Raw genomic sequence first — 27,740 nt, 5'->3', positions numbered from 1 at the left:
TCCCCTTAGAGGTAAGATAGTGGCAAAAAGAGATAATTCTAATGCTCTATTTTGTGGTAGTGTGGTCGAGCAGTAGGCTTATCAGAGGGTCGTGTACACACACAGGCAATAAATGAGGAACACACACTCAAAGACTTACTCCAGGCCAATAGGTTTTTATATAGAAAGATATATTTTCTTAATTTATTTTTAGAACCACAAGTTCAAGATTTGAAATAAATGCATAAAATGCAAGGTACTCCACACAGGTAAGTTAGGAACTCCGAATTAGAGCATTAACATATACAGTGTTAGTTAAAATGACAATAAGCTATTTTAAAAGCTGACAGTGCAAAAATCAACAGTTCCTGGGGGAGGTAAGTAAGGGTTAGTTTGTCGGGTAAGTAAGACACTTACAAGTCTAAGTTCCTGGGCATAGGTAGCCCACCGTTGGGGGTTCAAGGCAACCCCAAAGTTACCACACCAGCAGCTCAGGACCGGTCAGGTGCAGAGGTCAAAGAGGTGCCCAAAACACATAAGCGCCTATGAAGAACAGGGGTGCTCCGGTTCCAGTCTGCCAGCTGGTAAGTACCTGCGTCCTCGGCGGGCAGACCAGGGGGGTTTTGTAGAGCACTGGGGGGGACACAAGTAGGCACTCAAAACACAACCTCAGCTGCACAGGGGCGGCCGTGTGCAGTGTGCAAAGCAGGTGTTGGGTTTTGTATTAGACACAATGAAGGGACTCAGGGGTCACTCTAGCGGTGCAGACAGGGCACTGTGGGGCTTCTCGGGCTAGCCACCAACTGGGCTAGGCAGAGGGTCACCTGGTGGTCACTCCTGCACTGAGGTTCGGTTCCTTCTGGTCCTGGGGGCTGCGGGTGCAGTGCTTGATCCAGGCGTCAGGTTACTTGTTACAGGCAGTCGGAGTCAGGGGGAGCCTCTGGATTCACTCTCCATGTGCCACTGTGGGAGTCCAGGGGGGTCGTCTCGGGCTACTCACGAGGTCACAGTCGCCTGGGAGTCCTCCCTGTGGTGTTGGTTCTCTGGAGCTCGAGCCGGGGGCGTTGGGTGCAGAAGGTGAAGTCTCACGCTTCCGACGGGAAGAGTGAAGTCTTTAGAAGTTGAAAGAAAGTTGCAAAGTTGTTGCTGTTGTTGAGCAGAGCCGCTGCTCACAGGAGTTTCTTGGTCCTTTGGTACAAGGTAATCCTCTGAGGCTTCAGAGGTCACTGGTCCCTGTCGTATGCGTCACTGTTGCAGTTTTCTTCGAGTCGGGAGACAGGCCGGGAGGGCTGGGGCCAAAGCAGTTGTCGTCTCCATCGTCTCTGCAGGGTTTTCAGGTCAGCGGTCCTTCTTCTTGGTTCAGGTTGCAGGAATCTGATTTCCTGGGTTCTTGGGTGTCCCTAAATACTAAATTTAGGGGTGTGTTTAGGTCTGGGGCGCAGTAGCCAATGGCTACTGTCCTGGAGGGTGGCTACCACCTCTTTGTGCCTCCTCTCTGAGAGGAGGGGGCACATCCCTAATCCTATTGGGGGAATCCACCAAACTTAAGATGAAGGATTTCTAAAGGCAGGGGCCTCCTCAGCTCAGGACACCTTAGGGGCTGTTCTGACTGGTGGGTGACTCCTCCTTGTTTTTCTCATTATCTCCTCCAGCCTTGCCGCCAAAAGTGGGGGCAGTGGCCAGAGGGGCAGGCATCTCCACTAGTTGGGATGTCCTGTGGCGCTGTAACAAAGGGGGTGAGCCTTTGGGGCTCACCGCCAGGTGTTACAGTTCCTGCAGGGGGAGGTGAGAAGCATCTCCACCCAGTACAGGCTTTGTTCCTGGCCACAGAGTGACAAAGGCACTCTCTCCATGTGGCCAGAAACTCGTCTGATTGTGGCAGGCTGGCAGAAACTGGTCAGCCTAGCACTAGGAGCCGGACTAATATTCAGGGGGCATCTCTTAGATGCCCGCTGGGTGCATTTTACAATAAATTGCACACTGGCATCAGTGTGCATTTATTGTGCTGAGAAGGTTGATACCAAACTTCCCAGATTTCAGTGTAGCCATTATGGAGCTGTGGATGTTCGTGTTTGACAAACTCCCAGACCATATACTCCTTATGGCTACCCTGCACTTACAATGTCTAAGGTTTTGCTTAGACACTGTGGGGGCATAGTGCTTATGCACATATGCCCTCACCCCTTGGTATAGTGCACCCTGCCTTAGGGCTGTAAGGCCTGCTAGAGGAGTGACTTACCTATGCCACAGTCAGTGTGTGGTTGGCATGGCACTCTGAAGGGAGTGTCATGTCAACTTAGTCATTTTCTCCCACCGGCACACACAAGCTGTGAGGCAGTGTGCATGTGCTGAGTGAGGGGTCCCTAAGGTGGCATAAGACATGTTGCAGCCCTTAGAGACCTTCCCTGGCATCAGGGCCCTTGGTACCAGGGGTACCATTTACAAGGGACTTATCTGCGTGCCAGTGCTGTGCCAATTGTGGAAGCAAAGGTACAGTTTAGGGAAAGAACACTGGTGGTGGGGCCTGGTTAGCAGGGTCTCAGCACACTTTCAAATCATAACTTAGCATCAGCAAAGGCAAAACATTAGGGGGTAACCATGCCAAGGAGGCATTTCCTCACAGCGTTTTAACGGGGAACCTGGTAGTGACCAATGGGTCACCTACCATAGGGTGGCTACACCCACTCAATTGATCACATCCTGTGGTAAAGGTCACTTCCCTATCACTGATTAGCTATTTTCCTCCCATCCAAGAAGGAGGAAAATGAAATGGAGTGCCCACCTTGCAGGCAACACCTTAGGGGCGGTGCATGCCAGGTGGGGTCACTCCTCCTACCCTTTGAGTTTTTCCGCCATTGCTCCTGCCAAAAGTGAGGGTTTGCACTGGGGTTACCATCTGCTGCTAGCAGCAGGCCTGGGGGTCGAGTTTAAAAGGCGGTTGGCCCTTTGAAGCCCTCCGTAAGGGCAGTACACATAACTCAGGGGGGCGTTGGCAACTCCACCCAGGAAGGGCTTTGTTCTACAAACTAGAGAGATGGATCTCTCCCCCAAAGTTTCTACATTGGGTAGCTGGAGGTGACAGGCTGGATAGAATCAGTCATCAACCATGGGTAGTTATCTTTTGTAGGGGGCACCTCTACCGTAACTCCTGGGTACTTTTATAATAAATCCAACATTGGCACCTGTGTGGATTTATCATTCTGAGTTGTTTGATAACAAACAACCCAAGGTTCAGATTGGCCATCATGTTGCTGTGAAACTGTTACTGACCAGTTTCCAGCACATGTTTTAAAATGGCTGCTCTTTTCACTCACTATGTCCGAGGTTTGGCAAGGACACAGTGGTGTTATATTGCTATGTCCTCACGTATAGTACGGTGCACCCTGCCTTAGGGCTGCAAGAACTACCAGAGGGGTGTCTTACCCATAGTGCATGTAGTGTATGGAGGACAGGGCACACAGGCAGTGTGCCATGTCGAGTTTGTGCTTTAGGTTTGCACCAAAGCACTCAGCCTCCAATGGTAGGACTGGGTGCATCTGGATGCATGGCCCTAGAGGGTGGCACAATCAGTGCTGCTGCCCTCATGGGCCTATCCTTAGTACTCTCTGCCTTCGGTACCTTAGTACCATTCACTAAGGACTTATAGTGGCAGGTAAAGGTGTTGCCAATTGTGCGAATGCATTACAACAGTTTAGGGAAAGAGTTCTGGCCCGGGGAACGGGGTTACCAGAGGTCCCGGCATTAACTACTTCTAGGCTACCTCACATACCAGGGAAAAAGTGGGGGCTAACCACGTCAAAACTAGGCCTTTTCTCACAGTAACACCTCTCATCTGCAGAAAGTCCTCTGCCATACCCTGCCCGAGTTAGGCTCAGCAGCAGGAGGCAAGAACAGTGTCTGGGGTTGGCGATAGCAGCGGCATGCACGCAGACCCTGCAAGCTGCACACTCAGACATGGAGGATTCTCTAAGGAACCCCCACAGAACATGGTATCATGCAACTAACACTGGAATCAGTGTAGTTGCATGAGTCCAACATGTTTGATACCAAACATGACTAGGTTCAGTGAGGCCACTATGTAAGTGGACAACTTGTGATGACCAGTGTCCACTACATACCTTACAGTGGCTTTCCTGCACTTACAAAGCCCAGAAAATGGTGTGTGGCGTACCTCTGCTCATGCAGGGATGCCCTCACATTTAGAACCATGTACCCTGCCCCTGGGCTTAACAGCCTGCCTTAGGGGTGACTTACATGGTCTAAGTGCTATGACCTTGATTTAAGGTAAACCTTATATCTGGGGTGAAAGGTGCATGCACCATTTGACACAGGCTGCAATTGCAGGGGTGGCATAATACATGGTGCAGCCCGTGGGGGACCCCTGGTATACCAATGCCCTGGGTATCTAAGTACCATATACTAGGGACTTACAGGAGTACACCAGTATGCCAATTATGGGGTGTAAGAGGTACTTACCTGCCAAATGTAGGGGAGAGAACACTACCACTGGGGTCCTGGTTAGCAGGATCCAAGGGTACTACAGTCAAAACTCTGACACTAGGCAAAAGGTGGGGGCAACCATATCAAAAAGATCCTACTTTCCTACATAGTGGGACTTGATTTTGCAGCTGTTCTTCTCCAGATGTGATGCACTTAAGAGCCCATAGGTGCCACTTGTGCGAGTTGATGTCAGCTCCTTTGTAGGCTGTCCATGCTCCCACCAGACGCAGAGCCCTACAGCAAAGTAGCTTTGACCAATGTGCAGATCTCTATATTTGGGACCTTTCTAAGTGGAAAAGAGCCCTTTCCACAGAACATGGAGGATGGATGGGTCTGTGAGCAATATGTGGCTAAGAAGAGTATCTACCTGAAAAAGAGTTACCAAAGGTAAGTAACTTATACTTCTGATAGATACTTCTAACTGAAGATTTCTCACCTTTTGAATAGATACCATAGCAGTCCCTTCCAAGCGGTGGGGAACTGGCTCAAAATAAAAACTACTGCAGGATTAAGCAGTTAAAATATCCATCTTAATGGACTTGGCTACCTAGACAGTACTTCTTTGTCAATGTATGGTGTGAGGCCAATGTAGCAGCCTGGCAAATATCCAGAACATAGGCAACAGCCCGGGCTCTGGTTGTATGAGCCTTAAAAGTGTTCAGGGGCTGCTTCTTGGCCAAAAGCTCAGCAGATTATAATGCATAGCACGATCCATCAACGATTGTCCTCTTCTGCACTGCCTTGACCTTTTTTGCTCCAGCAAATTCTGCAAAGAGCTAATTGACTATAAACTGCTCCCTGGCACGATCAATGTAAAAGCTAGGAGTGTTTTTAGGGTCAAGCCCATGGAATCTCTCCTCCTCCCAAAGAATGCCTGTAGAATTAATTTTTGACTAGCATGAAAAGAAGTAAACTTTTGGAAAAACGGCTTAAGTTCTCAGGACTAGCTTGTCTGGGAAGAATGTAGTAAATGACAAGTTGATGGAGAGGGCTCACAGCTAACTCACCAGCTGTATCGATGGTATGATGATGACCAAAACTTAAAAAGGAGTCTGCATCAGAAAGAAGAGGGTGAAGTTAAGGCCCCACTGAGGTATGAAAAAGGCAGAGGGTAGAAACAAATCTTGGAAATTCTTCAAAAACTGAATCACAATGGGTGATTTAAACAAAGAAGGCTAACAAGCAACCGCAAAAACGGTTAAAGGAGCCGAATGGTAACTTTCAACTGTGCCCAAAGCAGGTCCTTGTTTGGCAAGACAATAAAGCAATGCTTCATATAACCTGGCTTAAAGTGTGTCAATCTGCTGAGTACTGCACTGAACCACCAATGACAGGCATATACTGATTTTGTCAAGGGAAGCCTAGCTACCAAGATAACATCTATAGGCTCGGGAGGGAGATCGAAAGCAGTCAGCTGTCGCTGCTCAATCTCAAAGGATGGAGGTGAAGATTGAGTGGGCTTTGATGCTGGACCCTGTCCTGCTGCTGGCATAAAAGATTCACCTGAGGAAGCAGCCTGATAGAAGAATGGATGCTCATGACCAGAAGTTCTGGATACCACACTCTCCAAGCCCAAATTAGTGCCACTAGGATCCCTAGGGCCTGGTCCTTCCTGATCTTCTACCAAACTTGGTGCAGTAGAGGTATTCGCAGAAAGGCAAAGAGGAGCCCAAGTTCCACTCTAGGGGGAACTCTCTCTTCCAAGAGAGAGTCGCCTTGGAAATTCCAATGTGCAACAGTGCTGATATTACATGTTTTTGGTGGTGGCAAAAAGATTGGCCCAAGGGTCTAAACATTTTGCAGAAATGATCTTGCATCACCTCTGGATACAACTTCCATTTGCAATCCACTATGCATCGGAGGCCGAGTTTGTCCATCCTGGTAATCTTGCCAGATAGTGTACCACCAGGAAAGTTCACTGGTGTTCCAGCTATTTCCAAGCACATAGTGCCTCCTGGCAATACATCTATGACCCCACTCCACCTTATTTGTTGCTATACCATATGGCGATGGTGTTGGCCTTGAGCGCCTGTACCAGCCTCTTTTTAATGGAGGATAGGAAGGCCTTCAACATCACGCGAATGGTCGCAGCTCCGAAAAGCTGATGTGGAATGTGAACTATGCCAGAGAGGTGAGAACTCTGATCTCCACCTCTCCCAGGTCGCCACCCTAACCCAGAAGTGAAGTGATGCATAGGTCACCACTGTTAGCTCTGGTTGGGGTAGAGAGAGGGGTACTAGCGCACCAATAGGTGTCATCATCCCTTGCAACAGTCCCTATAAGGTTTGAATCCTATAGTCTTGAGATATAACATTTTCTCTTGCATACTGAATTTCTGAAATACTTTTGGAGGCAATGGTTTCATAAAGAGTTCAGAGATAGCTTGTGAACTCTGCTCACAAGCTATCTCTGTGGAGTGGTGTGGAAAGAAAGAACCGGTGTCAGAGTGCACAACGTGGTGCCTATCTGCTGTTCCGTGCGTCACTTCTGGACCGGAATGACATTGAGTTGGATGCCTGGAGAATATTCGGAAGGTGAGGAATCTGTGATCTAAAGTGGGATTATAAATGCAGTATTTTGCTTTTGTATGTCAATCATCAATAGTTTCTGGTGCAGTAATAAGCAACTATATACAAATAACGTTGGAAACCTGTGGATCACTTGCTGATGTTAACATGTAAATAAAATTGCTTTGCAGGGAATGTGCAATAGGGCTAACTAGTGCCACAGGTATTTTTCTAACATAATAAGTGATCATTCTATTGTCATCTGAGATTGCCATAGTTTACTCGACGGCTCATAAACTGAACACTTACCGAAGGCCTGGAAATGGTGTCTTTTGAAAGCTGCCTCTCCAGTGTTTGAAGTTTTTCTTGAAGGTAATGATTTTTTAAGTGCAGGTCTTCCACCACAGAATCACGCGGTAAAGCTTGTTTTGTCCTATTTCAGGAGGTATTATGCAAATTTTTAAAGTTGCAATAAAAGGTTAGCTTGGAATGTGTCATAACTGAAAGCATTTTAAATCACTGCTTTATAGTCTGCATACAACTATATAATTCTGTTTTTCCGTTTACATTTTTTATTTCTTACATTTATTTAAAAAAATACTTACTTTATCGTTGTTTTCAGAACACTGAAACTAAGGCAAACTACATAAAGGGGGTCATTCCGACCCTGGCGGTCCATGACCACCAGGGCTGGGGACCGCGGAAGCACCGCCAACAGGCTGGCGGTGCTTCCTGGGCCATTCTAACCACGGCGGTAAAGCCGCGGTCAGAAAAGGGCAACCGGCGGTTTCCCGCCGGTTTACCCCTGGCCCAGGGAATCCTCCATGGCGGCGCTGCATGGGGATTCCAACCCCCTTCCCGCCATCCTGTTCCTGGCGTTTTTTACCGTCAGGAACAGGATGGCGGGAACTGGTGTCGTGGGGCCCCTGGGGGCCCCTGCACTGCCCATGCCACTGGCATGGGCAGTGCAGGGGCCCCCTAACAGGGCCCCATAAAGATTTTCAGTGTCTGCTTTGTAGACACTGAAAATCGCAATGGGTGCCACTGCACCCGTCGCACCCCTACAACTCCGCCGGCTCCATTCGGAGCCGGCTTCATTGTTGAAGGGGGTTTCCCGCTGGGCTGGCGGGCGGCCTTCTGGCGGTCGCCGGCTGGCCCAGCAGGAAAGCCAGAATGGCCGCCACGGTCTTTTGACTGCGGTGCGGTCATTCGGTGGCTCCCGCCGCCCGCCGGGGTCAGAATGACCCCCAAAGTGTTAAAAGATGACAATGCTAACATCATTACAAATGGTCAAAGGTGTAACCTCTGCAAACCGTATACAATTTCAGTTTTAGGGCCAGGTGTACAAAGCATTGTTTCGGTGACAAACACTCCAAATCGGAGTTTGCAACTGCATAAGTGCTTTTTATTAATGAACTAATGCCATTTGAGGAGCCTGTAAACTTTTGCTGACTTCCTAAAGAACAAGTTACTTTCTGTAACACGGTTAGAAATTGGGTCTCTAGTTAGCAGAGGTACACACCCTTATCCAACTAGGGACCACAATCCTAGTCAGGGTAAGTCATACACAATTCAAATTATCCTGTGCCCACCCTCCGGTAGCTTGGCACTGAGCAGTCAGGCTTAACTTGGAAGGCAATGGGTAAAGTATTTGTGCAGTAAATCATGCAATAACACAGTGAGAATACCACAAAAAGACACCACACAGGTTTAGAAAAATATAAGATATTTATCTGATTAAATTAAGGTCAAAACTATCAAGATTTGATAATCACAAGTTGAAATATCACTTTTTGTAATGAGAAGAGAGTCTTTAGTCCTTAAAAGCAACAATTGTCTCATGCAAACACAAAGTACCTGGTTTGCATCAAAATTACACGTGCGAAGACCGCAGAGGAGGTGATGCGTGGAAAATGGTAAGTGTGTGTCGGATTTACGGGGGCACACAGACGATGCGTTGATTCTTTTCCACGCGACAAGGGCTTTGTGTCGAATTCCGGCGTGCAGACTTGAATCCTCTTTGTGATGCAGGGTCTTTTGACGCCCAGGAATGATTCGTGGAAATCCTGGGCATGCGGGATGAAGTCACAGCTGTTGCGTTGATTCAGTGGGCGGTGCTGCGGAGTTTCTGTTGCATGGCTGGCTCTGCGTCGATTCTTCTCACAGGAATTCAGGCTGTGTCGTTCCGGCTCGGAGATCCGGTAGGCTGTGCGTCGAAGTTCCGGTCACAACACTGGAGGTGCATCGATCTTCACTCGAGGAGCCGGGCTATGTCGTTCCGGTTCGGCGATGCATTGATTTTCTCACTCCTGGGCAGGATGTGTGTCGATTCCGGCGGGCTGTACATCGACTTTTGCTGCACGAGGAGTTTATTTGCAGAGATGAAGTCTTTTTGGTTCTGAGACTTCAGGAAACAGGATGCAAGCTCAATCCAAGCCCTTGGACAGAACATCTCAGCAGAGCCAGGGGCCAGCAAGGCAGCAGTCCTTTACAGCAAAGCAGTCCAGGTGAGTCCTTTGGGCAGCCAGACAGCTTCTCTTGGCAGGTTCTGGTGCAGAGTGTCTGTCTCAAGAAGTGTCTGATTTGGTAGGGTCAGGGACCAAGTTTATATACCCAAAAGTGGGGGAGACTTCAAAGAGTGGGTTTGAAGTGCACAAGGTCCCTTTTCAGTACAATCCTGTCTGCCAGGGTCCCTGTAGGTGGTTTGGCAGTCCTTTGTCTGAGGGCAAACCACTGTCCTTTAAAATATAAGTGTCAGGCCCTCCACCCTTCCAGCCTAGGAAGACCCATTCAGTATGCAGATGTGTGCAGGTGTGACTGAGCATCCTGTGTTTGTGGTTGTCTGGGTGAAATGCACAAGGAAGCTGTCAACCAGCCCAGACGTGGATTGGAGACAGGCTGTAAGGCATGGAAGGATTATCAGTGCAGAGAAATGCTCACTTTCTAAAAGTGCCATTTCTAAAATAATAATATAAAATCCAACCTCACCAGTCAGGAGGATTTTGTATTACCATTCTGGCCATACTAAATATGACCTGTTTACCCCTTTTGGATCACAATCTACCACTCAAACAGTCTATGAGGGTAGCCCTAATGTTAGCCTATGAAAGGGGCAGGCCTAACAGCAGTGGAAAACAAATTTAGGAGTTTTCCACTACCAGGACATATAAAACACACAGATATATGTCCTGCATTTTACCTACACAGCACCCCGACTTCTGGGTTAACCAGGGCATAGTTTAGGGGTGATGCATATGTAGAAAAAGGGGAGTTTAAGGCTTGGCAAGTACATTTAAATGCCACGTCGAAGTGGCAGTGAAACTGCACACACAGGCCTTGCAATGGCAGGCCTGAAACCTGGTTAAGGGGCTACTTATGTAGACGGCACAACCAGTGCTGCAGGCCCACTAGTAGCATTCAATCTACAGGCTCTGTGCACATGTAGTGCACTCTACTAGGGACTTACAAGTAGATCAAATTTGCCAATTGGGTATGAACCAATATTACCATGTTTTAAGGGAGAGAGCATATGCACTTTAGCACTGGTTAACAGTGGTAAAGTGCGCAGAGTCCTAAAACTAGCAATAACAGTGTCACAAAGTGGAGGGAGGCAGGCAAAAAGTTGGGGGTGACCACCCTAAGGCTGTCAGGTCCCTCAGAATTTCCAGGCATCAGCTTGGAATTCAGAACATTATGCTGAGCAATAACCCTGTGCGCCGTCAGCTGGCTCCATTTGGATTCGCATGGTGTCATCGGCATCGTTGGAGCCGTCTATGACATCACGGTCACCTATTAAGGGACCACCAAGGCACGTGTACGTCAGTTACTTTTCCACAAACTTCCATGCCAGAAACACAGAGCCATGGAAGAAAATGGCAAGGTTTGTCTGTACCAAAACTAGGGCCCTGAAAGGGATAACCCACAACCCTAGTTAATAAGTCTGCAGAGCGGGAAGGCATGGGGGCGGGTGTAAGGAATCTGTAGCTAGATAGAGTCTCTACCAGATAATGCATTACCAAAGGGTAAGTAGCTTGTTCATCTGATAGGGATTTCTAGCTGCAGATTCCATACCTTAGAACAGATACCCAAGCCATAACCTCCTGGCAGTGGGCTCTGGACAAGTTCACTTTAGACTAAAAAGTCCTGCAGGACTGAATGGGCAAAATGTCAGCTTCGGTGGACCTGATTGTTCAGGCAGTTGTGTTTTGCAAACGTGTGCAGAGACACCCCAAGTTGCTGCCTGACAGATGTCCAGGACTGGTACACCTTGTGCTAATGCTGTGGTAGCAGCCGTGTCCCAGGTGGAATGGGCCCTCAAGAGGTTGCTACTAGGCCAGAACATAGCAAATGGTTAGTTTGTTCACCTCTCAACCTTTCTTTGCTCCCACGTACCGCACAAGGAGTTGGTCATTCACCCAGGACTCTTTGGTGTGTTCAAGGCAGAACATCAATGCTCTTTTTGGGTCCAGTCGGTGGAGTCGCTCTTCTTTCTTACAGGGATGCAGGGGAGCAAAGAAGGTGGGCAAGGAGATAGTCTGACCCAAGTGAAATAGGGTCACCACCTTAGGGAGGAAAGAGGCACGAGTGTGAAGCACTACCTTGTCCAGAAACATTGTGAGATACGGATGCTTGGATCACCAAGCCTGCATTTCACTCACCCTCCAGGCAGATGTTATTGCCACTAAGAAGGCTGTCTTGATAGTGAACAGCCATAGGGGACAATTATGCAAAGTCTCGAAGGGACTACACCTAAGATAAGTGAGAACTGAATTTAAGTCCCACTAAGGCATGGAAAAGGGAGAAGGAGGAAACATATGTATAAGCCCTTTGAGAAATCTACGTACAATAGGTGATATGAACAGTGAAGGCTGATCAGGCAGCCGTAGAAAAGCAAACAGAGCAGATAGATATCCCTTCAGTGTCCTCAATGTAAAACTCTGCTGGACCAGGGATAGAACATAGAGAAAGATATCAGTATATGGCAAGCATATACTGTAGGAAAGTGACATCTTTCTGGCATAGTTACCCCCACTTTTTGCCTGATGTCAATATGTTTAGACTATAGTTCACTGGGATCCTGCTGACCAGGGCCCCAGTGACTGTGCTCTAAATGTGGTTGCTGGAAAACTTTCTACACCCACAATTGGCATACTGGTGCATCTTTGTAAGTCCCTAGTATGGTACCTAGGTACCCAGGGCAATGATACACCAGGGGTCCCCCATGGGCTCTAGCATGTATTGTGCCACAGAAGGGAGCCCATGCAAACTGTCTGCAGGCCTGCCCTTGCAGCCTGCGTGAAAGGGTGCATGCACCCTTTCACCACCGAACCTGGTCAATGCACTTAGGCACTATAAGTCACCCCTCTGATAGGTCCTTCAGCTCAAGGGGAGGGTGTCTGTTCTTAAGTGTGAGGGTACTCCTGCATAAGCAAGGTGCCCCTACAGACCCCAGGCCAATTCCTGGACTCTGTAAGTGCGGGGAAGCCATCTTAAGGTATGTAGTGGACACTGGTCAACACAAGTGGTCCAACCACATAATGACTTCTCCGAAACTAGCCATGTTTGATATCAAGCATATTGGAAGCATGCAACTACACTGATTCAAGTGTTAGCTGCATAATACGATGTACTCTGGGGGTTCCTTAAATGATCCACCCAGTTCTGCCTGTACAGCCTTACGGGATCTAAATGCCAGCCCGTGCTGCTGCGGACCCCAGACACTCTTCTGCCCTTCTGCTGGATAGCCTGGCTTAGGTCGGAGAGGCAGAACTAAGGATTTCCTGCAAAGTAGAAATGTGACTATCTCCTTCTGCATATTAGGTGTCTAAGGGATGGGGTGGGGTGGCCTCTGAGCGCCACCAGATTGCTTTGAAGTGCACATTTGGTGCCTTCCTTGCATGATCCGGTTGTGCATGAAACTACACAAAGAATAGGGGAGTGACCACCCACCTGTCCAGCTCCTCCCCTAGGGAGATGCACAAAGCTCTGCCAGGTGGCCAATTGATTCTTGGAAACAAGATGGGCAAAGACCCTTGGGAGCATTTGACTGGTAAGGCCAGGTAGATGACGTCCTCTGGGTCCTGCTTGTCTCTTGACCAACTTGGCAAACTGTGGGCCCCTGCTCCTCCCACTGGATTGGAACCACCTGTGCACTGAAACTGTTGCACTTGCCAAGGCTTATTGACTCTTCCTCCGAGACTTCTTCAGGCACCAAGATGCTCCGGCCTCCAGCACTCTGCAACTCAAAGATCAGCCCCTGTCCTGCAACTCCTGCGACGTGGGACCTCAGTTTTGTTGTTCTGGTGAGGCCTCCTTATGACTCCCTGGGTCCATTGCCTGTGGGTCACTCGTGGGGGCTCCTCTGATGTCTGCTAGCCTTCCTGTGTGCTGAGGGCCAGTCCTGACTCCCCCTCCTGTATAGAGTCCTCTGGACCTTGCTGGCCCCCAAAACTTTGCAAACACTTCTTAAGGTCCTGCTTGCATTTGCCAGTGCTTGTTGGTGACCTGGCTGGACACTAACCCTCCTGCAATCTGGCGACAGTTGAGGGACAGCTCATAGGTGACTCCTGGGACCATCTGCAGCTCCTGGACTGTAGGAGGCTGGCCTGATTTGTAGTGGGTACCAAAGGTACTTACACCTTATACCAGGTCCAGTTATCCCTTATCAGTGAAATGTAGTCAGTATCTAGAAGCCAGGCTGCCTAGCGGTTGCTGTAGGCAGAGCAGCCAAGGCTGAAGTAGGAGACATACAAAACTCTTGCAATACCACTGTAGCCACACAGTACATACATACATGAAAGACAATACTGAGTGTTACAAAAACAAAGGTACTTTATTTTAGTCACACAATGCCAAAAATACTTTGGAGACTATACTCCCTTAGGAGGTAAGTAAATTACACAATATATACACTAGTAACCATAAACAGGTAAGTACACAGTAGGAAAACAGTGCAAATAGTGAAAATCACAATAGGTTGCAATGGGCCTAGGGGGAACACAAACTATATACTAAAATAGTGAAAGTCGGTTTCCCACCTAGGCAAGTGTAGTGTATAGAGGGGCGGTAGGAGTGTAAGAAAACACCAAAGGTAAGTAAAATACCCCACCCAAGAGCCCAGGAAAGCAGGAGTAAAACACAGCAACTGTCCTAAAACACACTAGAAGTCGTGATAGGAGACAGTGCAAGAACCAGAAGAGACTGAAAGACACCAACGATGCATTCCTGGACCTGAAGACCTGTGGATGAAGGGGATCAAGTCCAAGAGGCACTGAAGAGTCCAGGGAGAACAGGAGATTCCTTTGGTTCTTCTGGTGAAGGCTGAAGACAGGAGGTCCTGGGAGGATGCACGACCTGGAAACTGTTGCAGTTGCTGGCAGGGGCTGAAGATACAATGTTGCAGAAGTCGTCTTAGCTTCTTTGTTGCAGTTTTGTAGAGTTCATGGAGCAGTCAGCGGTTGATCCATGGTAGAAGGTGAAGTAGAGGATGCAGAGGATCCCTGCTGGAGTCTTGCGATCCGAATCTGAAGAAACACCCAGAGGAGAGACTCTAAATAGCCCTGAGAAGGGGATTGGTCACCTAACCAGGTAAGCACCTATCGGGGGGCTTCTGATGCCCCCTGCTGGCACTGGCCACTCAGATGCTTCCAGAGCTCCCTGACCATCCTGAAAACAAGATGGCAAGACCCAGGGACACTCTGGAGGAGCTCTGGGCACCACCCCTGGGGTGGTGATGGACAGGGGAGTGGTCACTCCCCTTTCCTTTGCCCAATTTCGTGCCAGAGCAGGACCTGGGGGTCCCTGAACCAGTGTAGACTGAATTATGCAAGGAGGGCATCCTTTGTGCCCTTCAAAGCATTTCCAGAGGCTCTGGGAGGATACCTCTCTCCCATGCGTTTAACACCCATTTCCTGTTCTGCCTTCCTGGACAACTGGATGGGAAACTACATTGCTCTTGGTTGTAGGGACACTTACTGTACTGTACTTACCTCTGGTGTTTCCATCAGCCCCTAGCTAACTACCACACCTACCTTGGTACCATATACTAGGGACTTATAAGGGGGGTCCAGTATGCTAATTCGGAGTGAAATACTGAGTCACTAGTATGTAGTGACAAATTTAGAAACAGAGAGAACATGAGCACTGGAGTTCTGATTAGCAGGACTCCAGTGACAATTTATAAAACAGTTAAACACACTGACAAGCAGGCCATAAACCATAAGCACTGGGGTCCTGACTAGTAGCACAGTCAAAAACACACTGACGTGAGGCAGAAATTGGGGGTAACATGCCAAAAAGAGGATACTTTCCTACATGGACTCTGCAGCTGGTCTTCTTCCACTGACTTGTAGGAGTTTTACCTTCAGGAGGGTGGGCATTGCCACCTGGGCACCTCCAAGGGTGTAGAGCTCTGTCCCTTTCCTTTGCATGTCCTCAATGTCCAGAATCCATCCTGGGGTTCCACTGGCCTGGTCCACAGCTGGTGACCAAAGCTGGACAATCTGAGGCTTCCACTGACTTCAGGGAGAGTTCCTTCTCCCCTCTGCATCCAGGTCCCTGGAGTAGGTACTCCTGTTATTTGGGTATCCTGGGGTAGGGACACTCTCCATTCTTCCTCTTGTCTGTTGGTTTCCTCGGGGTCCACTGGGAGGGGTCCTGCATTCCAAGAACTCCAACCATTGCTCTCTGTGTGAGCCTAAGGGACAACTGGATGGGCAACTACCTTGGTCTTGGTTGTACGGACACGTACTGTACTTATCTCTGGTGTTTCCATCAGCCCCTAGCTAACTACCACACCTACCTTGGTTGGGGTTACTATTTCACATTCCACTTTTTTAGAATATGGCTGGGCCCTGTGTATGTTTATGCTACTTCTGATGGTTATTTTGGGTACATACTGTGGGTAGATATCTCCAAAGAGAGATATACCAATGCTAGTTTAGTAGTATTGCTGTAATAAAGTACCTTTATTTTTGCAACACTTGTGTGATTCTTTGTTGCAAGTGAGTTACTGTCTGATTACTGTGGTATTGTAAGTGCTTTACATTCCTCCTGGATAAGCTTTAGCTGCTCGCCTCAGCTACCCCTAGAGAGCTTTTGCTATATGGACACCTACTCACTATCACTAAGGGTTGCCTGGACTCACTATAGGGCGCCACACCATAGGAGAACACCATAAACTGAGCCAGCATCCTACATATACCGTTTTGGTGAAGGGACGCCTGGCTGCCATTATAAAATTATAGACTTCGGGAGGAAGTCAAAGGCTGTCAACTGCTGCCACTCAATCTCCATGCATGAAGGTGAATAATTGACGTGTCCGGGTGGAGAACCCTGCCCTGCTGCTGCAACAAAAGATATTCCCGAAGGGGGCAACCTGATCGGAGGAGCAATGCTTTTTTTCAGAAGCTCAGGATACCAGACTCTTCTCATGCCTAGTCCGGAGCCACAAGGATTACTTGGGCCCGGTCGTTCCTGATCTTCTTGAGAACTCTGGGCAGAGGTGGTATGGGCAGAAATTCATGCCTGAGCTCCACTCGTGGCAAAAAGAGTTGCCAAGCGAATGTCGTCTTGGAAACCCCAATGTGCAATACTGCTGACGTTATGCATTCTCTTTGGAGGTGAACAGATCTAACCAAGGCTCTCCCTACTGCCGAAAGAGACCTTGTGCCATCTCTGGATGGAGACTCCACATGGGATCAACTAGGCATCAGCAGCTGAATTCATCCGCTCTGGTGTTCAAAGAACCAGCCAGGTGTTGATCGATCAAGGTTATGCCCTGCTGTTCCAGCCATGTACACAGACGCAAGGCCTCTTGAGTGCGGTGGAGTTGTCTGTGAACACCTGCACTATCTTTCCCTTGACAAAAGGAAGAAATACCTTCAAGGCTAGCCAGATCGCCCAGAGCTCCAGCTGATTGATATGGGGTCCAGATTCCGCTTGAGACCTCAGTCTCCTGATCTCCACCTCTCCCAGATAGCCATCCCATCCCAGAAGCAAAACATCTGTCACTACTGTGAGATCATGTTGGGGAAGAGACACAATTGCAGTTCTTGAACCACCACTGCTGGTCTTTTGCAGTTCCCTCCGAGATCTGGACCATGTCAGAAAGATCCCTCTGATGCTGCGCCCACTGGAACCTCAGGTCCCACTGTAGAGCCCGCAAATGCCATCTGGCATGTTTCACTAAAAGGATGCAGGAGGCCCACCAGTTTGAGAGTCTGTCTCACCAAAATCCAGAACAGAGGCTGAAACATCAGAATGTTAACCTTTATGTCCTGGACTTGATGTTCGGGAGCATAGGCCTGATGCTGCACTGTGTCCAGAACATCTTCAATGAAAGGGAGCATCTGAGAGGGAGTCTGGTGTGACTTCGGCACGTTTATGGTGAACCTCAGCGAATGCAGGAGGTTTACTATAGTCTGGAGGAGGGAGATGACATCCTGGGGTGAAGGAGCCTTCAACAGCCAGTCGTTAAGGTAGGGAAAGACTAAAACTCCTAACCTGAGCAGATTAGCTGCAACCACCAACATCACCTTTCTGAACACCTGAGAAGCACTAGTAAGGCCGAAGGGTAGCACGGTAATCTGAAAGTGCTTGTGGCCCACCTTGAACAAGGTGGGCAGGCAGGATGGGGATGTGGAAGTAGGCATCTTGCAAGTCCAATGCTACAATCCAGTCTTCTTGGTCTAGGCCAGACGAGACATGAGCTAGAGTGAGCATTTTGCATTTCTCCTTTTTGAGGAAGAGATTGATGTCCCACAAATCCAGAATAGGGTGAAGACCCTTGTTCTTTCTAGGTATCAGAAAGTAGTGGGAATAACAACCACTGCCTACTTCTGATATCGGGACCCTTTCTTTGGCTCCCTTGGCCAAGAAAGCCGTAACTTCTTCTGGAGTAAAGTCAAATAATCCTTCCTCAGCTGTTCTTTTGAGGGGGGCACTGGAGGAGGGAAAGACCAGAAGGGGAGGGAGTAGCCCTTATATATGATGTGCAAGATCCACTTGTCCAATGTTATGGACAGCCAGTGAGGGAGGTGATGACTTATCCTCCCTCCAACTGGACAAGTATGGTCTTGTAGAATCACACTAGGAGGGCTTAGATGCTGCGGAGATAGGGTGTTGGGTGGCGGACGACTTCTGGCCAGACCCTCTGGCTCTGAAGGCACCACAACCACATCCCCACACAAGCTGCTGGCCTAGTGGAGGACGGTAGTTGGCCTGTGGGTGGCGTGGTGCTGCGCCCCTTCTGTAGCCACAAAAGGGGCGAATAACAGACTGCGAGGGGTCGCAGAGAGGCCCAAGGATTTGACCTTTTCACCAAAAAGGCATGAGCCATCGAAAGGCATTTCAATAAGGTTTGCCTGGACATCCAGATGTTCATAACCAGGCATGGTGCCAAAGGGCCACCGTCAACGAAATCAGCAAATCAGTCGTGTCCAAGACACACCTTATGGTGAACTTCGCCGCAGCTCTCCTGTCCTTCACTGCTTGGGAGAGGATGGCCAGTGTGTCCTCCAGGATGTGGGGTAGCACATGTGCCACCGTATCCCTCAGCATATGGGAAAAATGGCCCAATAAGCATGAGGTGTTCACCAACCTCAGTGCCAGGCTGTTGGAAGAAAATATCTTCTTCCCGAGCTGATCCAGTCTCTTGGATTCCCTTTCAGGGGGTGTGGAAGGGAAGGTGCCCTGGAAAGTTGAGGCCTGGACTACCATGCTCTCAGGGGTAGGGTGTTGGGTGAGGAAACTACAGTCACCGGCAGATGGTGGCGGCTGATTGTCCTGCTTAAAGGAGCCCCTGTTCTGGGTTAGGACCAGGTCCCTAGCAGGACATAAGTGAGGGCTTGTTTAAGTGGCAACACTGGTTCAGATGAGGAAGCCCCCGGCTGAAGCACCACCATCAGGAGGTTAGTCCTGACTTGCAATAAGGGCAATTTGAGGTCAAGGACCTCTACTTCCCTTCGCACCACCATAGCATGGGACGCCCCCTCCTCCATAGCCACAGTAGGGAAAGAGAGCAAGTCAGAATCTGGAGAGGTGTCCAGTCCACTGGCCTCTCCTAGTTCCTCAAACCAGTCCAAAGGCTCCATCTGGGTTTCTAAAGGGTCCAGAGACCCCTCCCATTACTCTCCAGTGCCTGGCTGGTTTAACCCAGCAGGCGGAGCACAACTTTGAGTCGTGGTCATGCTCGAGACACCATAGGCATACTAGATGTGGATCCGTCACCGACATAGTGTGATGGCAGGCACCACACGGCTTGAAACCCATCTTCCTCGATGAGATCCTGCCACACACGAAAAAATGTTGTCAAAAAGTCGAACAAAGGGCTGACAAAAAAGACAGAGGGGTAAGTTCTATCCCAGATCTGTGCTTAACTGGCACAGAAGGAAAAGAACTCAGACACGCATACCTGGGTGGTGCCTTTACAGGTAACCGTTATGTCATAGACAGATCCAACGACGCCACACAAATCCGAACTGACACACCCGATGGCACACAGGAGTACTGCTCAGCAAAAAGTTCTGTATTCCAAACTGATGCCTGGAAATTCTAAGGTAAGGAATCTGCAGCTAGTAGTCTCTATCAGATATGGGATAGCAACCAATACCGATTCGGTATTTGGAAGGGGCATGTTGTCTTTTCCCCTTCCTAATACTGAATCAGTATTATAAGTATTAACGTTTAAGGTACGAAAGCAGGTCGCAAAACAATGAAAAATTAAAGAAGTCCAAGTTGAGGAGGTAAGCCATTCACAGAAGGAAAAGGGGCAAAAGGGGCTTCTTAGCCTTTGTGAATATAAAAACAATTTTGTTGGGGAGAAGGCAGTGGTCCATGGGACTAAGGCCCACTCTCTAACAAACTTTTAAAAAAGCAAACCTTATTTAAACACACCGCCATCTCATTTAAGGAAAAAGGGCTACATTTGAAAAAGAATGTATACTTTATTGAAATGCAATCCCAGACTTGGTTGTCTGCAGACCGTAGCAGGCCACAATCCCTGTGATGGCCGTCACTCTGTGTGAGACACAATTTATAAACAACCTCATTAATATTCAAGAGGCGTGTCAGATTACTAGCTACTCCGAATCAAAATTTTACAAACCAAGCAATTATTAGAAGGGTTGGTTTGTAAAATGCTTTAATGGTCGTAAATTGTGACTAGAGTTTTACAACCAGTAATTCATAATCTAATCCTTAATTCATTTACTCCTCAGATCACATGGGACATTAAAAACATTCATTTAGTGGCAACACGGATAAAGGGTTGAATGTGATCATTTGGTGGTTAACAAGAGATTCTTCCTGTAGGCAGCAGTGCATGCAGCTGCCAATCATATACTACAGACGTCATCTGACAAGCTGTGTTGCTTAAATGTGGGAGACTTTGCATCAATTATCCTTCAAATCTTCTTTTATTGCTGTTATGAATCTAAAACTCTCAACTTTCTTTCCAGCAAGAGAAGAGCCAACCATTTTCTAAACTGTACATTTGTATCAATTGTTTGCCATACGCTACATAGTTGATTCTCAAGAAAGACCAAACAACAACACTATTCCTTGATTCATAAATCGTACCTATTTCTTTACTGCACTAAGATTGTTCAAATAGACTACCCACATTACCAGGGTGAAACCCTCTAACACACGTGAATAACAAAATGCTTACTTCACATGTAAAATTTCACTTTCTAGTTCAGAATTCTTTTTTCTCAATTCTTCAATCTCTTTTTCTGATTCTACAGTTCGCACTCCAACAACGTGATCAGCAGTGACTCCACGTGTCTTTAGTCTCCTCTGGAGGGCAATTTTCTCTTGATCAGCTCTGCAAGAATTTGTGATTGCATTAGTTCCTTACGATTAATGCAGCTATGGGTGCATTTGAATATACAAAGAAGACACTGCACAGGAAACCATTTTCTGGACATAAGAGGATAGAAGAGTAGCAAAATTTAAGAGAATTTAAAAAACAGCATATAAAGTGGCAGACTACTTTCACAAGAAACATACTACATATCTGAAACACTAGCTCTCCAGTATTGCTATCTTTCAGAGGTTCACACTCTCCATTGTTGAGCTGAGAGTCCCACAGAACATTTCAACAGCAGTACATAGAATATTTCTTCAGCATTTAAACCATATACTTCAGTAACCAAGTTACCTCATTAGCAAAAAATGCAAACTTAGGCCAATGAGGTTAGAGTACACAGAGCTCCACTTGCCGTATGGCCTCTCAAAGTTCAAACTTCTATAGTGCTAGTGCGAAAGAATGTTTTGATGTAGAGTCTCTACTCTGGTAAAGGAGGAAGGGGAGCATGTAAATCTATGAAAGATACCAATGCTAGAGAACTGCAGTTACAGGTAAGTAACTTGTTTCTTGTCCAGGATTGCATCTTTCATTCTTTCATAGATTCACATGCTTGAATAAGAATAACAAGTAGTATCAGTACACAATAGTCAAACAAGGAATGCATATAGCCAACTCTTGATGTTAAGACTATCAATAGTACAAGAAAAGAGGCTCACTTTAATGGAAAAGTTAATGTAAAACTGCCCATAGAGACTTATTTAGACAGTAGTGGTTTGAGAGGGTACAGAACCTCTTCCAGTTTGCCAGAGTAATCTGCCAGACATCTATAGATTAGCATAAAGTGATCTTGTGGCTGTAATATCTTTTGTGGAATGGGCTGACAAAATGGAACTTAGGGGCCAATCACCCTTGGAGCAACAAAAAAACAATGGCTGCTGCTATCCATCTTGTTTAGAAAGAGCACTACTCTTTTGTGGATGACGAGAGGCCATGAAGAGTTAGTTTCATTTTCAAAAAGATTTTGTACGGTCAATATAGAATTGTAAGCATCTGCATGCATGCAAAGAATGCAGAGCCCTTTCTGCATTTGTTGAAGAATGCTTTCTGAATTACATATTCACTGAGATGAAAGTGTTTCAGCACTTTTAAAGTGAACTTTGGAATAGTATACAGTATTACTGGTGTCCTTCCAGAAGTGCAGGAAAGGAAGGATGATGATGAATGCATGAATTTCACTGACTGTCATAGGGGACATGAGCATCAACAACAAAGCAGTTTTCCAGGATATAACCTTGATGTCCGCTTTGTGTATCGGTTCATAGGGACCTCTCATTAACTTGTCCATAATACTGTTCGCTCCCATGAAGGAGCCAGAGATCGGAGCAAAGGGTAGGACCTGAGCAGACCTTTGAGAAAGTATTTGAGGATTCTGTTCAAGAAGAGAAAGATGGCATTCAATTTGATACAAGCCAGTTGGTGGTCTCCGATATGAGTTATAGCCGAGATCTGATTGCACCAATCATAACAGATAAGGCAACATTTGATAAGGCTGCAGGATTTTGTTCTTGACACCACAGAAAATAAACATGTTTCCATTTAGTCTGGTAAATCTTACTAGTTAAAGTAACTCTTGCCGATGCCAAGCTATCCCGGCAATCTTGTGGGATGTCTAGGTGTCCAGGCACCAGGTGTTCAGGAGCCATAACGACAAACACTGGGATGCTATGTTATGGTGCAGGAGCTGCCTGCTCTCTTGACAGTAGATCAGGTGTGTTCCCAAGGGTATGGGCAGGAGTTCTGACATGACATAAGAAGATTTGTAAACCAACACTGGGGAGCCCAAGTTGGGCAATTAGAATGATCTTGTAGGATTCTCTCCTGGTATTTCTGAGCACTCTTCAGATGAGGGGAAGTGACTGAAAGGTAAAAGCAAAGGTCATTAAACATGAGATGGAAAATGCACCTTCCCTTCCCTCAACCACAGATGTCAATGCCTGCTGGTGAAGTATTAGCATTTCCTATCGTTGCAAACAGATCTAAAGTTGGACGATCTCAACGGTGAAAGATCCTGTGTATTACATCTCAATTCCCACCGGTGGAACATGTTTTTGGATTTGCTAAGAGTGTCCCCCAAGTGTTGATCGCCCCTGGAAGGTGTTGGGTATTTGAGAGAGATTCTGTGGTAAAGCGCTCAGTACCAGAGAAGTTGTGTTTCTTCCGATAGCAGATGGGGACCCCTTGCTTACTGATGTGAAACATTGCTGTAGTACTTTCCATTTTAACTAAGACTGGAAAGTTCTGCAACTTTTCAAGATTTATTTTTATAAAACTCTTCTTCTGGATCCACCAGTGGCCTCCGGCCTCCAATTCTTGAAGGTGTGCACCTCAACCTTCCAGAGATGCATCTGTGCCAATCACAAAATGGGCTGCTTGTGACAGGAAATGTATATCTTTTTCTAGGTTGGATGCTGTCCTCCGCCACTGTAAGATGTACTTCATGTTGTTTGCTACATAAATGTAATCATCAAAGAATCAGGGCACCTACTGTCATTGGGCGTCCAAGTCTTCTTGTAGAGGTTGTATCTTCCGTCTGCAGTACAGAGTAAGTGAAATACATGAGGACATCTTCCACGGATCACATTTAAAGAGACAATGGAAATGACTTGCATTTTTTGCACTTGTTTAATGAGGGATTGCACTCAAAGAAAGGCCAGGTAGGGGACGACCTGGTGATATCAAAATCTCAGATAAGCTACCATTGGTGCCATGCATTTCGTAAATATTCTTGGTACCAATTTCAGTCCAAAAGGCAGAACTTTGAACTGGTAATGGCACTCTGGTGCCTCAAATATTAGGTATTTATAGTGTTGGGGGTGGACATGTATGTAAAAACAGGCATTCTGCAGGTCTAGAGGTCATGAACTCTTTACATGAAGCAAATGCAGTTCCTCTTGCAGAGTTACCATCTTCAACTGCAGCTTATTTAGACATTTGTCAAGCTGCTGGCGGCTCATGAGGGGTTGCACTCTCACAATTATTTTCTTGATTATGAAAAACCTAGATCACAACCATCTATGGCACTGGAATTTGGGACGGGCTCCAGGGCCCTTTTTTAAAGTATCGACCTTGCGCTTTCAGGATTTATAGGCGCTTGTGAGTGGTTTTCTGTGGTGGTACTTGTGGATGCTTTTCCTTAGCACGAACCTGCATTTCATTAGGTCCACCATCCATATTTCAGATTTATTGTCAGCCTCTGGGAATTAAAAAAAAAAAATAGAGATCCTGTCTCAGTGTCATCTTAAATATTTTGGAGACCCTGGTGAGGTATGTTTTGGGGGCCTCTGTCCAGAAATACTTTGAATTGTATTACACTTCTCCTGCTAACTCAAGTCTGCATGATGACAAATAGTAAAGAAGTACATGTTAAACTTTTATAAAGAGGATCACATAAGCACAGTGAATTATCTTGCCTAGGGACACAAAAATCCTATCACTGAGTAGAGCGTAACAAAGTTAGGTATAGAAATGGAGAGAGGTTTAGCTAACAAAATATAATGGAGAGATGAAACACAGAGAAAGTTCACCTTCTCAGGGGCTCCCATTGAAGATGAGGGTCCTTGGTCACTTACCAACCTTGCACATGCTTTAAAACGTCTCTGTGTCCTGCTTCTTGTGGGGTCTGGATGGGAAGGAGCGGATGAGGGACTGGACTTGGCATCAAGGTAGGCAGGCCAGCAAAAGGTCACTGCTGATGAGCAGAAAGTGACTGATTTCTTCATATGTTGTTTAAAGTGGGAAAAGTATGGTGGTGGAGTTGCTTGTGATGGATAATAAGGTCGTCAAATGTACAATGTTTACAGAAAAATACTGTAGGAAGCAATACAGCTGGTAGCGCCTCTAAAAGTTGATAATTTTCTGTTCCTTGAACGCTGAAAAGGCACCTGAAGTCGATATTGCAAAACTCCTTAAGAAGCGGGATGTTTCATTGAATGACATTATTGACAGTTGCTTGGTGAATGTAGTCAATTGCAAGTCAAGTGTATAATGCTGCATTTCTGGTCTACTGGATGCTGATTAGAGCCATGCTAGCCTTCTAATTACCAGTGACCCACCTTCTACCTAAATCAAGTAGATGCCACATTGGCTTCTCTATCTATTATTGCCACTGAAGCATTTTCTTCTTGACAGAGTACTGCCATAGCTTCTTTCTTTCTGGAAGGAGGTTTATGCTCAGGGCCATGTTTGCCCATATCTGACGATCATAATGAAAGACTATTGCTAGGAAAGTAGCTGTTTTAACAGGCATCTTCCTTTATTCTCTTTCTAGAGAGGCTTGTGTATGGCAAGGAAGGATTTCGTGAATGTCTCCTTGAAGCTTACATCACAACTGAATCTTGTTTAAGAAGTCCTGTGGCACTCAGGACCATCGTCCAAGGCTCTGTATTTCTTGTAAGGCTTAGGAACCAGTGCTAATACAGAGGCAGGTGTCTGCGTGATTTTTATTTTCTAAGGTCAGAAATGGTCCACAATAGAAATCTGTTTTATTGATTTCCAGGGAGCGTCTTAAAATGGTATAAGAAGCAGTCCCTCAGGAGGAATTTGAAACCAAGAGGTTTAACTGTTGTGATGCCCCCTCTACTAGAAAGTGGAATATGGCAATGTCTCCTGGAGGGGGATCAGCCCATAGCAGGTTTGGAGCATCTATGGTAGAGGTCACAAAATCATACCACTTGTCTGTGTCAGCTCTCGGATGCTCCTCAACTTCTCTTTCTTCTTCCAGATCAATATACTCAGTTGAGTTTTTGCCCGTCCTAAGCTGAGTGGTAGAAGTTGTGGTTTAGGTTGCGGTGGCAATGTAAGTTGCAGAGATGGTTGAAACTGAATCTTCAGAGGTAGAGGTGCACCCTCTCTGCGAGGTGGCACCAGAGGAATCTATATAACATGTGCCCCATTTACTGAAGCTGTCAAAGAAGTCAACAAGCACTCTAACCATTTATTTATTTGTTTTCAACTGAGTGCACTTATTTATTGGTTTTCAACTGAGTGCACTTACACCCAAGGGTATTTTGGTGCTGAAATAACTATGAGTGAAAATAAAGGACCCAAGCCATTCTTATATCAATGATACGTTTTTAAAACTTTCCTGAAAAGCAGCAAGGAGGGTTTAGAACAAAGAGAAACGGGTAGGACATTTTAATGTTTTGCAGCAGCTATTGAAAATGTTAGGCTTTCTCTTATGGCACTATGAAAATTGTGAACATCCAAAAGATGAGCAGTTCTTCATCCGAGATCCAACGTAGTAAAATATTAGGACATTTTCATAGATAGATGATTCATAAAGTGACTGTGAAGTGCCTTGGAAGCTGAGCAGAAATAGTTCAAAATATTTCTTTATCTGCAAACAGTGCAGGGCTGTTAAAACAGGGGTAAATGAATCAGAATGTCTCAGATTGAAAATCATCCTAGATGGTCCTAACTCTTAGAGCAACAAAAAAGAGGTGCCTTTTCCGAAAAGCATCACCTCTGTCTTGTTGGAGATGAGCTTTAAGCAGGTGGTCTTCATCCAATTTGCATCTTCTGGTGTGCAGTTGATGAACTTCGTCTGGGTGTTGGAGTTGTGGTCAGAGACAAAGAGGATGAGCTGGATGTCAAGGCTGCCAGAGCTGGCACCTTTTTAAATCTGTGCCACAAACCTAGGGCTATCAGAGGTACCTGTTTAGAGGCGCTACTACCGAATGAGATTAAAACTGGAGGCCCTGGGCAACCACGTCATCTTTATCTTGAGGACTGCCTAAGTAACCTGAACGCAAGCAGCTCGGGGCTTCCAATTTGAGCCAAGCCAGCTTCAAAGAATGCATTAAGAAATGCGTATGTCCCTCTTCATATCACTCTGACAAGCCTATCTTAGCTAAGTGTGAGCATGTCTGAGCAGTCATTACCTATCAGTCAGCGCCCTCACCATTCTACCTGTCTTGCACTTATCTCTTCCAATAAAGGGTAGCAATGGTAAAGTGAATGCACCTCCTATAAGTATCCAACAGTATCTGGTAGATTGGACTTGTTTCAGTACGTCTACCAATGGTGCTATGTAGTTGACTACCTTGCTACCCTCAGTCAGAAATATGTATTCGCTAATACATGATAAATCTAAACCTTACAACCACTGCACTCAGTTCAATCGAACAGTAGAGAATCGTGAGGTCATATGAGTCTCAGACTAATCCGTCTTTTGTTTCAAAATCTTCTTTTATTGCAAAATATCAGTCCAATTCATATTGCAAAACAATTCTTCATTCCAGTTGTTCATACTCGACAGCCAATACGTCTCGTCACAAAGTGACTATATCAAGGCTGCAGGGTATAAAAAGGAACATATGTACATGAACCTAGTGTACATGATATGCACCAGCCATATGTCATCTGACTACCAAGCAGAGCGGTGGCATGCCTGCACCAAGTGTGATATTGAATGTATTGTAAACAGATAGTGCGATGTGTGCCCCAAGTGAATGCATAAATATCCACCTTATGGAATATAACTTGCATAGAAACAAGTAAAAATAAATACCAGAATGGAAAACACTCAACTTAAGAAAGGAACCGTGATGTCCACCAATATGGTACGCATGCCTGAGTGCACCAGGTCCCAGTGATATAAAACAGGAAAAGGTAATAGTCTGATACATATTACTGACCAGAAAGTCTTCAGACGACCAGTTATTCATATGGTCATGCCCACAGTCTAGTTCCACTATACGTCAAGAACAGTGTATTCCAAAAAGTGAGTCCAACAGATTATCCTGTATTATTCATCAACAAAAATTGATGTCTTAAGAGTTATTTCGCGAGGGCCATGATAAGCCCAGTGGTCTGTTAGTGAAAAAATATAAAATATAAAATAAGACAAAATAGAAGTGTTGTGACCTTAGCAGTAATCTGAGTCA

The 27,740-nt window shown here is 46.5% G+C and overlaps 1 protein-coding gene across 2 annotated transcripts in view; it reads right to left on the bottom strand.

Moving 5' to 3' along the window:
- CEP290 (centrosomal protein 290) overlaps positions 1 to 27,740 on the bottom strand; it is a 1,276,764-nt gene that overhangs the window by 304,837 nt on the left and 944,187 nt on the right. For both annotated transcript variants that reach the window (XM_069229617.1, XM_069229618.1), the window contains 2 exons: positions 20,656 to 20,811; positions 7,296 to 7,419 (listed from right to left, as the gene is read on the bottom strand). In XM_069229617.1, the coding sequence (XP_069085718.1) occupies positions 7,296 to 7,419; positions 20,656 to 20,811 (280 nt within the window). The remainder of the gene's footprint in view (positions 1 to 7,295; positions 7,420 to 20,655; positions 20,812 to 27,740) is intronic.

The sequence above is a fragment of the Pleurodeles waltl genome, chromosome 4_1, assembly GCF_031143425.1.
Source record: "Pleurodeles waltl isolate 20211129_DDA chromosome 4_1, aPleWal1.hap1.20221129, whole genome shotgun sequence".
Taxonomy (NCBI): Eukaryota; Metazoa; Chordata; class Amphibia; order Caudata; family Salamandridae; genus Pleurodeles; species Pleurodeles waltl.
This window is presented reverse-complemented; position numbering and strand designations above follow the sequence as displayed.